This window comes from Oncorhynchus tshawytscha, linkage group LG24 (genome assembly GCF_018296145.1).
Source record: "Oncorhynchus tshawytscha isolate Ot180627B linkage group LG24, Otsh_v2.0, whole genome shotgun sequence".
In the NCBI taxonomy this organism is placed as follows: domain Eukaryota; kingdom Metazoa; phylum Chordata; class Actinopteri; order Salmoniformes; family Salmonidae; genus Oncorhynchus; species Oncorhynchus tshawytscha.
The window spans coordinates 27,292,430-27,306,644 of record NC_056452.1 but is presented as its reverse complement, the minus strand read 5'-3'; the positions used below and the strand labels follow the sequence as shown (position 1 = coordinate 27,306,644).

General features: G+C 43.0%; 1 protein-coding gene across 1 annotated transcript in view; it reads left to right on the top strand.

Annotated features, from left to right (window-relative positions):
* Nucleotides 1-14,215, top strand: part of LOC112223349 (calcineurin subunit B type 1-like) — a 40,523-nt gene that overhangs the window by 16,740 nt on the left and 9,568 nt on the right. Inside the window, exon 2 of the mRNA XM_042305598.1 lies at nt 6,765-6,804. Coding sequence (XP_042161532.1) covers nt 6,765-6,804 — 40 coding nt within the window. The remainder of the gene's footprint in view (nt 1-6,764; nt 6,805-14,215) is intronic.

Here is a 14,215-nt window from a genome sequence, read left to right as displayed (position 1 = left end):
ACTGGTAAGTAAATAAATTGAGCCAAATACAGGCAAATCCTTAAAGGGAATCTGCTTCAGAGTGCAAACAACCTTAGACTGTGGCGCAAACATGTACGTTCCAACAGGACAATGACCCCCAAGCATACAGCTAAAGCAACGCTGGAATGGCTTCAGAACAAGAATGTAAAAGTCCTTTGGTGGCCCAGCCAAAGCCCAGACTTGTATCCCATTGAACATCTGTGGAACGACTTGAAGATCATCACTGCTCTCCATCTAACTTAGCAGAGCTTGATCAAATCTGAATGGGAGAAAATCCCAAAATCCAGATGTGCAAAGCTGATACAGACATACCTAAGCTGACTCAAAGCTGATACAGACATCTCAAAGCTGATACAGACATACCTAAGCTGACTCATAGCTGATAGAGACATACCTCAGATGACTCAAAGCTGATACAGACATACCTAAGCTGACTCAAAGCTAATACAGACATACCTAAGCTGACTCAAAGCTGATACAGACATACCTAAGCTGACTCAAAGCTGATACAGACATACCTAAGCTGACTCAAAGCTGATACAGACATACCTAAGCTGACTCAAAGCTGATACAGACATACCTAAGCTGACTCAAAGCTAATACAGACATACCTAAGCTGACTCAAAGCTGATACAGACATACCTAAGCTGACTCAAAGCTAATACAGACATACCTAAGCTGACTCAAAGCTGATACAGACATACCTCAACTGACTCAAAGCTAATACAGACATACCTAAACTGACTCAAAGCTAATACAGACATACCTAAGATGACTCAAAGCTGATACAGACATACCTAAGATGACTCAAAGCTAATACAGACATACCTAAGCTGACTCAAAGCTGATACAGACATACCTAAGCTGACTCAAAGCTAATACAGACATACCTAAGCTGACTCAAAGCTGATACAGACATACCTCAGCTGACTCAAAGCTGATACAGACATACCTAAGCTGACTCAAAGCTAATACAGACATACCTAAGATGACTCAAAGCTGATACAGACATACCTCAGCTGACTCAAAGCTGATACAGACATACCTCAGCTGACTCAAAGCTGATACAGACATACCTCAGCTGACTCAAAGCTAATACAGACATACCTAAGCTGACTCAAAGCTAATACAGACATACCTAAGCTGACTCAAAGCTAATACAGACATACCTAAGCTGACTCAAAGCTAATACAGACATACCTAAGCTGACTCAAAGCTAATACAGACATACCTCAGCTGACTCATAGCTGATACAGACATACCTCAGCTGACTCATAGCTGATACAGACATACCTCAGCTGACTCAAAGCTGATACAGACATACCTAAACTGACTCAAAGCTGATACAGACATACCTAAACTGACTCAAAGCTAATACAGACATACCTAAACTGACTCAAAGCTGATACAGACATACCTAAGCTGACTCAAAGCTGATACAGACATACCTAAACTGACTCAAAGCTGATACAGACATACCTAAACTGACTCAAAGCTAATACAGACATACCTAAACTGACTCAAAGCTGATACAGACATACCTAAACTGACTCAAAGCTGATACAGACATACCTAAGCTGACTCAAAGCTGATACAGACATACCTCAGCTGACTCAAAGCTGATACAGACATACCTCAGCTGACTCAAAGCTGATACAGACATACCTAAACTGACTCAAAGCTGATACAGACATACCTCAGCTGACTCAAAGCTGATACAGACATACCTAAACTGACTCAAAGCTGATACAGACATACCTCAGCTGACTCAAAGCTAATACAGACATACCTAAGCTGACTCAAAGCTGATACAGACATACCTAAACTGACTCAAAGCTAATACAGACATACCTAAGCTGACTCAAAGCTGATACAGACATACCTAAGCTGACTCAAAGCTGATACAGACATACCTCAGCTGACTCAAAGCTGATACAGACATACCTAAGCTGACTCAAAGCTGATACAGACATACCTAAACTGACTCAAAGCTAATACAGACATACCTCAGCTGACTCAAAGCTGATACAGACATACCTAAACTGACTCAAAGCTGATACAGACATACCTCAGCTGACTCAAAGCTAATACAGACATACCTAAACTGACTCAAAGCTGATACAGACATACCTAAACTGACTCAAAGCTAATACAGACATACCTAAACTGACTCAAAGCTGATACAGACATACCTAAACTGACTCAAAGCTAATACAGACATACCTAAACTGACTCAAAGCTGATACAGACATACCTCAGCTGACTCAAAGCTAATACAGACATACCTAAACTGACTCAAAGCTAATACAGACATACCTCAGCTGACTCAAAGCTGATACAGACATACCTAAGCTGACTCAAAGCTGATACAGACATACCTAAGCTGACTCAAAGCTGATACAGACATACCTAAGCTGACTCAAAGCTGATACAGACATACCTAAGCTGACTCAAAGCTGATACAGACATACCTAAGCTGACTCAAAGCTGATACAGACATACCTCAGCTGACTCAAAGCTAATACAGACATACCTAAACTGACTCAAAGCTGATACAGACATACCTAAACTGACTCAAAGCTGATACAGACATACCTAAACTGACTCAAAGCTGATACAGACATACCTAAACTGACTCAAAGCTGATACAGACATACCTAAACTGACTCAAAGCTAATACAGACATACCTAAACTGACTCAAAGCTAATACAGACATACCTCAGCTGACTCAAAGCTAATACAGACATACCTCAGCTGACTCAAAGCTGATACAGACATACCTAAGCTGACTCAAAGCTGATACAGACATACCTCAGCTGACTCAAAGCTGATACAGACATACCTAAGCTGACTCATAGCTGATACAGACATACCTCAGCTGACTCAAAGCTAATACAGACATACCTAAGCTGACTCAAAGCTGATACAGACATACCTCAGCTGACTCAAAGCTAATACAGACATACCTCAGCTGACTCAAAGCTGATACAGACATACCTAAACTGACTCAAAGCTGATACAGACATACCTAAACTGACTCAAAGCTGATACAGACATACCTAAACTGACTCAAAGCTGATACAGACATACCTAAACTGACTCAAAGCTGATACAGACATACCTCAGCTGACTCAAAGCTGATACAGACATACCTCAGCTGACTCATAGCTGATACAGACATACCTAAACTGACTCAAAGCTAATACAGACATACCTAAACTGACTCAAAGCTGATACAGACATACCTCAGCTGACTCAAAGCTAATACAGACATACCTCAGCTGACTCAAAGCTAATACAGACATACCTCAGCTGACTCAAAGCTGATACAGACATACCTAAGCTGACTCAAAGCTGATACAGACATACCTAAGCTGACTCAAAGCTGATACAGACATACCTAAACTGACTCAAAGCTAATACAGACATACCTCAGCTGACTCAAAGCTGATACAGACATACCTAAGCTGACTCAAAGCTAATACAGACATATCTAAGCTGACTCAAAGCTGATACAGACATACCTAAGCTGACTCAAAGCTGATACAGACATACCTCAGCTGACTCAAAGCTGATACAGACATACCTAAGCTGACTCAAAGCTAATACAGACATACCTAAACTGACTCAAAGCTAATACAGACATACCTAAACTGACTCAAAGCTGATACAGACATACCTAAACTGACTCAAAGCTAATACAGACATACCTAAGCTGACTCAAAGCTAATACAGACATACCTAAACTGACTCAAAGCTGATACAGACATACCTAAGCTGACTCAAAGCTGATACAGACATACCTCAGCTGACTCAAAGCTGATACAGACATACCTAAACTGACTCAAAGCTAATACAGACATACCTCAGCTGACTCAAAGCTGATACAGACATACCTCAGCTGACTCAAAGCTGATACAGACATACCTAAGCTGACTCAAAGCTGATACAGACATACCTAAGCTGACTCAAAGCTAATACAGACATACCTAAGCTGACTCAAAGCTGATACAGACATACCTAAGCTGACTCAAAGCTAATACAGACATACCTAAGCTGACTCAAAGCTGATACAGACATACCTAAGCTGACTCAAAGCTGATACAGACATACCTAAGCTGACTCAAAGCTGATACAGACATACCTAAGCTGACTCAAAGCTAATACAGACATACCTAAGCTGACTCAAAGCTGATACAGACATACCTAAGCTGACTCAAAGCTGATACAGACATACCTCAGCTGACTCAAAGCTGATACAGACATACCTAAGCTGACTCAAAGCTGATACAGACATACCTAAGCTGACTCAAAGCTAATACAGACATACCTAAGCTGACTCAAAGCTGATACAGACATACCTCAGCTGACTCAAAGCTGATACAGACATACCTAAGCTGACTCAAAGCTGATACAGACATACCTAAGCTGACTCAAAGCTGAATCAGACATACCTAAACTGACTCAAAGCTAATACAGACATACCTCAGCTGACTCAAAGCTGATACAGACATACCTAAACTGACTCAAAGCTGATACAGACATACCTCAGCTGACTCAAAGCTGATACAGACATACCTAAGCTGACTCAAAGCTGATACAGACATACCTAAGCTGACTCAAAGCTGATACAGACATACCTAAGCTGACTCAAAGCTGATACAGACATACCTAAACTGACTCAAAGCTAATACAGACATACCTCAGCTGACTCAAAGCTGATACAGACATACCTAAACTGACTCAAAGCTGATACAGACATACCTCAGCTGACTCAAAGCTGATACAGACATACCTAAACTGACTCAAAGCTGATACAGACATACCTAAACTGACTCAAAGCTGATACAGACATACCTAAACTGACTCAAAGCTAATACAGACATACCTAAGCTGACTCAAAGCTGATACAGACATACCTCAGCTGACTCAAAGCTGATACAGACATACCTCAGCTGACTCAAAGCTGATACAGACATACCTCAGATGACTCAAAGCTGATTCAGACATACCTAAGCTGACTCAAAGCTGATACAGACATACCTAAACTGACTCAAAGCTGATACAGACATACCTAAACTGACTCAAAGCTGATACAGACATACCTAAGCTGACTCAAAGCTGATACAGACATACCTCAGCTGACTCAAAGCTGATACAGACATACCTAAGCTGACTCAAAGCTGATACAGACATACCTAAGCTGACTCAAAGCTGATACAGACATACCTAAGCTGACTCAAAGCTGATACAGACATACCTAAACTGACTCAAAGCTAATACAGACATACCTAAACTGACTCAAAGCTGATACAGACATACCTAAGCTGACTCAAAGCTGATACAGACATACCTCAGCTGACTCAAAGCTGATACAGACATACCTAAGCTGACTCATAGCTGTAATCTCTCCGCCAAAGGTGCTTCTACAAAGTATTGCTTCGGGGGTGTGAATACTTATGTAAATGATATATTTCTGTATTTCATTTTCAATCGATTTACAAACATATATTTAATCAATGTTGAATTCAGGCTGTAACACAACAAAATGTGGAATAAGTCAAGGGGTATGAATACTTTCTGAAGTTACTGTACATGTATATTTATATTCTGGTCTTAAATTATTTTTAAACAATTTTTGGGGGGGGATTATTGCACTTTTTGCTAGATATTACTGCACTGTTGGAGCTAGAAACATAATCATTTCACTGCACCTGCGATAACATCTGCAATACTATGTACGTGACCTATGAACTTTGATTTGATGGCTCAGTTTGTAGAGTATAGCGCTTGCAATGCCAGGATTTCGGATTTGATTCCGGGGACCACCCATATGTAAAATGTATGCACAAATGACTTAAGTCGCTTTGGATAAAAGCAGCTGCTAAATGGCATGTAATTTATTACTCGCTAGCTTGTCTGTTGTCTTTAGCCCCGTTTTGACCTCCTAAACACAACCAGGAGAGGTTATCCATCTGCCCGAGTCGTCCCCGTGTTAACGAGACAGGCCATTGTATGATGTGTAAATGTGGGCCACGTCGGGTGTCATTTGGGTTGTCACTGAGTTGTAGCTGTTGCATATTGATGTGCGTGTGAAGTGAGCTTTGTGGAAATGCTAATATAACGAATGATAAGAAATGCTAATTTTTCATTTTTTTCATTTTTTGTTGTTGTAAAACGTTTTGCTACCGTGTGCCCTTATGAACACGAACACATGTTGTAGCTCTAGTCCCTGGGAGGGTTGACCTGCAATTACTAGGATGTGTATTAACCTCCATTTTGAGATAGTAGCACTGGAGTAAGCTAGCAGTAGATCCTCTGCAGTACAGTCTGAAAGACCTGACAAGTATACATCATAATGAATGTATCCCAATGGTTTCCTATGTTTGACCAGTATTTCTGTTTTCATAATGCAAACGTCTCACCTTTGCCTCCTGTATGTCTCACCTTTGCCTCCTGTATATCTCACCATTGTCTCCTGTATGTCTCACCATTGTCTCCTGTATGTCTCACCTATTGTCTCCTGTATGTCTCACCATTGTCTCCTGTATGTCTCACCATTGTCTCCTGTATGTCTCACCTATTGTCTCCTGTATGTCTCACCATTGTCTCCTGTATGTCTCACCTTTGCCTCCTGCATATCTCACCTTTGTCTCCTGTATGTCTCACCTATGGTCTCCTGTATGTCTCACCTATGGTCTCCTGTATGTCTCACCTATGGTCTCCTGTTTCTCCTCTTCAGGGAAATGAGGCAAGTTACCCCCTGGAAATGTGCTCGCATTGTAAGTATCTTTGATTTACTAACTAACTGCTTTTGTTTGTCCGGCATCAACATCAGAAAATGAAACTATCCTCACTCCCCTCTGCTCTCTGCTTGTCTGAGCTTGTATTGAGTATTCAACATTATAACAGAGCTTCATATGCTCAAATGCAACCCAACAAAAGGACAGCATATATAGATTAGACTAACACCACACAGGGGCTTTCTACTGGAGCCAGGGACACACTCAGAGGAGACTCAGGGACACACTCAGGGGAGACTCAGGGACACACTCAGGGGAGACTCAGGGACACACTCAGGGACACACTCAGGGAGACTCAGGGACACACTCAGGGAGACTCAGGGACACACTCAGGGAGACTCAGGGACACACTCAGGGAGACTCAGGGACACACTCAGGGACACACTCAGGGACACACTCAGGCGAGACACTCAGGGAGACTCATGGACACACTCAGGGAGACTCATGGACACACTCAGGGGAGACTCAGGGACACACTCAGGGGAGACTCAGGGACACACTCAGGGGAGATTCAGGGACACACTCATGGGACACTCAGGGACACACTCAGAGGAGACTCAGGGACACACTCAGAGGAGACTCAGGGACACACTCAGGGACACTAAGGGACAAGCAGGCAGCCCAACAGTAGTTGCCGCGGTAGACCGAGGATAAGAAGGTGTGTGACCTTGACCCGTGGCGAGCCGAAACCGAGGAAGGACTTCACCATTCCTGGATATTTCCAGCTTCGCAAGGACCCGCCCCCTCCCACTCCCCACAGCCCATGCTCCACCCCCAATGAAACACACACAAACACGCATAGCACTAGCAACAGCCAGTGCCTGTATGCAGCCTCCCAAAATAACCAAGGCCTGCTTGTTGGAGTTCCTTGTTGCTAGGGGTTTCCCAGAGCCGGAGCAACGGTTGTCGAGGAGAGGGGAGAGGGGGGATTCCATTACAATGGTTTATAAGGAGGACAGGACACCCACTCCCATAGATTTATGAGCCTAAAGCTATTGTATTAGAACTGTTCTACTGAATGATGTAGCCTGCAGTCCAATGAATGTGGAGATATTACTATCAGTCTGAATGCTGAAAACCTTACGTATAGATTTAATGTAGAGTTTGCTGCACAACAGAATCCCTGTAGGGAGCATTACATGATTCTGTCCTAGCCATTATCCATCCACTAGCCTTCATTCCATACTGCTGTCCTAGCCATTATCCATCCACTAGCCTTCATTCCATACTGCTGTCCTCGCCATTATCCATCCACTAGCCTTCATTCCATACTGCTGTCCTAGCCATTATCCATCCACTAGCCTTCATTCCATACTGCTGTCCTAGCCATTATCCATCCACTAGCCTTCATTCCATACTGCTGTCCTCGCCATTATCCATCCACTAGCCTTCATTCCATACTGCTGTCCTAGCCATTATCCATCCACTAGCCTTCATTCCATACTGCTGTCCTAGCCATTATCCATCCACTAGCCTTCATTCCATACTGCTGTCCTAGCCATTATCCATCCACTAGCCTTCATTCCATACTGCTGTCCTAGCCATTATCCATCCACTAGCCTTCATTCCATACTGCTGTCCTCGCCATTATCCATCCACTAGCCTTCATTCCATACTGCTGTCCTAGCCATTATCCATCCACTAGCCTTCATTCTGTCAGTTGCACTAGAATCCAGAATCCATCCCCCTCCACACCACACACACAGCCTCATTGGCTCAATAAAAATCCATTATGCTAATAGGGTTGGTGTCATGTGTTGGCCTGGCAGCATAAGTACAAGGCTGCTCATTTAAAAGTACACACACACCCCCACAGACACAGGGGTCTAATGGACAAAACGATGATGTAATCTTTCTGTGTTGGTGAGATTAATGTACTGCTACAATGCTCATTTGATTGCTCGTTGCGCAACAGTTTTTTTTCTTCTCTGAAAAATGAAAGCCAGGAGCTGTGTGTGTGCCTGCGTACCATGCATACCAGGGTTTTTTTTCCAGTAATAGCCGGCTTTTGGCCAATACATTTTTATATATATATATTTGTTGTTGTTGTTGAAAAGTCAATAAATAAAATTGCCTCCCGTCTGGGAGAAGAAGAATGAAAAAAAAACAATGAATTTGGGATCTATCATCCCACAGTTTGTTTTTAAATATTTTTATTGACAAGCTGATGTTTTAGTCATTTAGCAGACACTCTTATCCAGAGCAATTAGAATTAAGTGCCTTGCTCAAGGGCACATCGACAGATTTTTCTCCTAGTCGTTTCGGGGATTCAAACCAGTGACCTTTTAAGTTACTGGCCCAACACTCTCAACCACTAGGCTAGCTGCTGCCCCTGACTAATAGAATAGATCAACCTTTTCTTCTACGGGGGACAGTAGATTGACAGGCTAGTGATTTTGATGTTCGTTACTTGTCTTGTTATCTGAGGAAAAGTTAATGTGGACAGTCCTTCAAACATCTTCAAAGTGCTCATCAGAATTAGGTAAGAATTAGCGCACATCGTTGCATCCTAGACTTGCAAGTTCTGTTATTATGAATTACCATCATCTAAAAGGGGATTTGTGTCATTCTGAGCACCGTGTGTGGACACCCTAATCAGGTTACTGACCCAACGCATATGGGTCCGGTCAATTTTAAATGCTGTCTGTCAAATGTTCAGCTTATATGTCTATTTATGTCTGTGTGTGTGTCTCTCTGTGCTCATGTCTGTGTTTGTTTGTTTGTGTGTGTGTGTGTGTGGTTTGGGGTGGCTAGCAGCAGGTTCTTGTTGCCTAGTAACACAGTTAAAAGTGAATCCAGTATTGATGAGCAAATGGTCTCATTCTGCTGTGTGGAGTATCATCATAATTATTTTAGTCACTAAGGAGGACATCCCTCCAAGCAGGACATCATTAGCATATCTCAACGAGACTAATCAAAATGTGGACTGCATTTCAGTAAGGGCTTCTGATTAGCGATCCTACGTCTTGCCTTGTGTATCAGACATCACAGTATAGTATTGGGATCCCAAGTGGCACAGCGGTCTAAGGCACTTCATTTCAGTAAGGGCTTCTGATTAGCGATCCTACGTCTTGCCTTGTGTATCAGACATCACAGTATAGTATTGGGATCCCGAGTGGCACAGCGGTCTAAGGCACTGCATTTCAGTAAGGGCTTCTGATTAGCGATCCTACGTCTTGCCTTGTGTATCAGACATCACAGTATAGTATTGGGATCCCGAGTGGCACAGCGGTCTAAGGCACTGCATTTCAGTAAGGGCTTCTGATTAGTGATCCTACGTCTTGCCTTGTGTATCAGACATCACAGTATAGTATTGGGATCCCGAGTGGCACAGCGGTCTAAGGCACTGCATTTCAGTGCAAGAGGGGTCACTACAGTCCCTGGTTCACATCCAGCCGTGGTTGGGAGTCCCATAGGGATGTTGGCCGGGGGAAGGCAGTCATTATAAATTAGAATTAGTTCTTAACACTTGCCAAGTTAAATGAAGGTTAAATATATATATGTTTTTTAAGTTTAGCTTCATCCCCTGTCTCTCACTGTGCTCGATCCATAGGTCATCTCTCTCTCTCCCTCACTAACTAACACACGTGACAACCCTCTTGGCAACGTCTCTTAGCCAATGACACTATTGAAGAGTAATGATTCTGTAGCATGGGTTGTAGACATTTCAAGCTGGGGAGTGAGGTTACCAAGCCAACTAATACAATATATGCCATTTAACAGACGCTTTTAGCCAATGTCGTGCGTGCATACATTTTCATGTGAGTGGTCCGAGCGGGAATCGATCCAACTGTCTTAGCGATGTGCCATGCTCTACCAACTGAGCTACAGAGGACAACAACTCTGTTATGTTTGCTCATACTGATGGCCTGAAATGTTGTCATACTTTAACTGACAATCCAGTCTACTACTCCTAGTACAGACTTTAACCGACAGTCAAACAATCAATCAAATTTATTTATAAAGCCCTTTTTACATCAGCCGATGTCACAAAGTGCTGTACAGAAACCCAGCCTAAAACCCCAAACAGAAAGCAATGCAGATGTAGAAGCACAGTGGCTAGGAATAACTCCCTAGAAAAGGCAGGAACCTAGGAAGAAACCTAGAGAGGAACCAGGCTATGAGGGGTGGCCAGTACTCTTCTGGCTGTGCCGGGTGGAGATTATAACAGAACATGGCCAAGATGTTCAAATGTTCATAGATGTCAAGCAGGGTCAGATAATAATAATCACAGTAGTTGTACAGGGTGCAACCGGTCAGCACCTCAGGGGTAAATGTCAGTTGGCTTTTCATAGACAATCATTCAGAGATAGAGACAGAAGGTGCGGTGGAGAGGTTCCAAAACAGCAGGTCCGGGACAAGGTAGCACATCCGGTGAATAGATCAGGGTTCCATAGCCGCAGGCAGAACAGTTGAAACTGGAGCAGCAGCACGGCCAGGTGGACTGGGGACAGCAAGGAGGAGTCAGGCCAGGTAGTCCTGAGGCATGACCCTAGGGCTCAGATCCTCCGAGAGAAGAGAAAGAGAATTAGAGGGAGCATACTTAAATTCACACAGGACACCGGATAAGACAGGAGAAATACTCCAGATATAACAGACTGACCCTAGCCCACCGACACATAAACTACTGCAGCATAAATACTGGAGGCTGAGACAGGAGGGGTCGGGAGACACTGTGGCCCCATCCGATGACACCCCCGGACAGGGCCAAACAGGAAGGATATAACCCCACTCACTTTGCCAAAGCACAGCCCCCACACCACTAGAGGGATATTTTCAACCACCAACCTACTACCCTGAGACAAGGCCGAGTATAGCCCATGAAAATCTCCCCCACCGCACAATCCCCAGGGGGGTGCCAACCCGGACAGGAAGATCACGTCAGTGACTCAACCCACTCAAGTGACGCACCCCTCCTAGGAACGGCATGGAAGAGCACCAGTAAGCCAGTGACTCAGCCCCTGTAATAGGGTTAGAGGCAGAGAATCCCAGTGGAAAGAGGGGAACCAGCCAGGTAGAGACAGCAAGGGTGGTTCGTCACTCCAGTGCCTTTACGTTCACCTTCCCACTCCTGGGCCAGACTACACTCAATCATACGACCCACTGAAGAGATGAGTCTTCAGTAAAGACTTAAAGGTTGAGACCGAGTCTGCGTCTCTCACATGGGTAAGCAGACCGTTCCATAAGTGGAGCTCTATAGGAGAAATCCCTGCCTCCAGCTGTTTGCTTAGAAATTCTAGGGACAATTAGGAGGTCTGCATCTTGTGACCGTAGCGTACGTATGTACAGCAGGACCAAATCAGAAAGATAGGTAGGAACAAGCCCTTGTAATGCTTTGTGGGTTAGCAGTACAACCTTGAAATCAGCCCTAGAATTGACAGGAAGCCATCCACTTCCTTATGTCTGAAACACAGGCTTCCAGGGAGGGCAATTTTGGGGCTTCACCACATTACATGAAAATGTACAGCTGTGTATCATCCGCATAGCAGTGAAAGTCAACATTATGTTTCCGAATGACATCACCAAGCGGTAAAAGATACAGTTGAAGTCAGAAGTTTACATACACTTAGGTTGGAGTCATTACAACTAGTTTACATCCACTTAGGTTGGAGTCATTACAACTAGTTTACATCCACTTAGGTTGGAGTCATTACAACTAGTTTACATCCACTTAGGTTGGAGTCATTACAACTAGTTTACATACACTTAGGTTGGAGTCATTAAAACTAGTTTACATACACTTAGGTTGGAGTCATTAAAACTAGTCTACATACACTTAGGTTGGAGTCATTAAAACTAGTCTACATACACTTAGGTTGGAGTCATTAACACTAGTCTACATACACTTAGGTTGGAGTCATTAATACTAGTCTACATACGCTTAGGTTGGAGTCATTAAAACTAGTCTACATACACTTAGGTTGGAGTCCTTAAAACTCGTTTTTCAACCACTCCACAAATTTCTTGTTAACAAACTATAGTTTTGGCAAGTCGGTTAGGACATCTACTTTGTGCACGACACAAGTAATTTTTCCAACAATTGTTTACAGTCCGATTATTTCACTTATAATTCACTGTATTACAATTCCAGTGAGTCAGAAGTTTACATACACTAAGTTGACTGTGAAAATGATGTCAGGGCTTAGAAGCTTCTGGCTAATTGACATCATTTGAGTCAATTGGAGGTGTACCTGTGGATGTATTTCAAGGCCTACTTAGAAAAATTATTGTAGACCTCCACAAGTCTGGTTCATCCTTGGGAGCAATTTCCAAATGCCTGAAGGTACCACATTCATCTGTAGAAACAATAGTATGCAAGTATAAACACCATCGGACCACGCAGCCGTCATACCGCTTAGGAAGGAGACTCATTCTGTCTCCTAGAGATGAATGTACTTTGGTGTGAAAAGTGCAAATCAATCCCAAAACAACAGCAAAGGACCTTGTGAAGATGCTGGAGGGAACAGGTACAAAAGTATCTATATCCACAGTAATATCGTCATGGAGGAGTGGAAGAGGACTCCAGTGGCAACCTGTGAAGCTCTGGTGAACTCCATAAGGGTTAAGGCAGTGGTGGAAAATGATGGTGGCCACACAAAATATTGACACTTTTGGCCCAATTTGTTATTTTGAGGGGACAGCAAATGTACACTGTTATACAAGCTGTACACTCACTACTTTACATTGTAGCAAAGTGTCATTTCTTCAGTGTTGTCACATGAACAGATATACTCAAATATTTACAAAAATGTGAGGGGTGTACTCATTTTTGTGATATACTGTATATATATGTATGTATGTATACCTGTATAGTCTACCACTCCTAGTACAGACTTTAACTAACAGTCCAGTGTACAACCTAATAGTGGTGTCCGCCAGACTCAAACACATGATGTCACCTAATAGTGGTGTCAGCCAGACTCAAACACATGATGTCACCTAATAGTGGTGTCAGCCAGACTCAAACACATGATGTCACCTAATAGTGGTGTCAGCCAGACTCAAACACGTCACCTAATAGTGGTGTCAGCCAGACTCAAACACGTCACCTAACAGTGGTGTCAGCCAGACTCAAACACGTCACCTAATAGTGGTGTCAGCCGGACTCAAACACGTCACCTAATAGTGGTGTCAGCCAGACTCAAACACATGATGACACCTAATAGTGGTGTCAGCCAGACTCAAATGCTCAATTTAGAGGAAGGGACAGTTTACTGTAAGTATGAGGTAGCAAGGCATAAATTAAAGTTGAATTCCCTCCAAAAACTATCTATTGGTATTTGTTTCAATAATCCATTGTTGACATAGTCCTAAAATGTTTTGCTTTTCAGCAATCAAGTTTAAAAGTTATGTAACTTTTCAAATTTAAGAATCATCCTTGTATGATGTA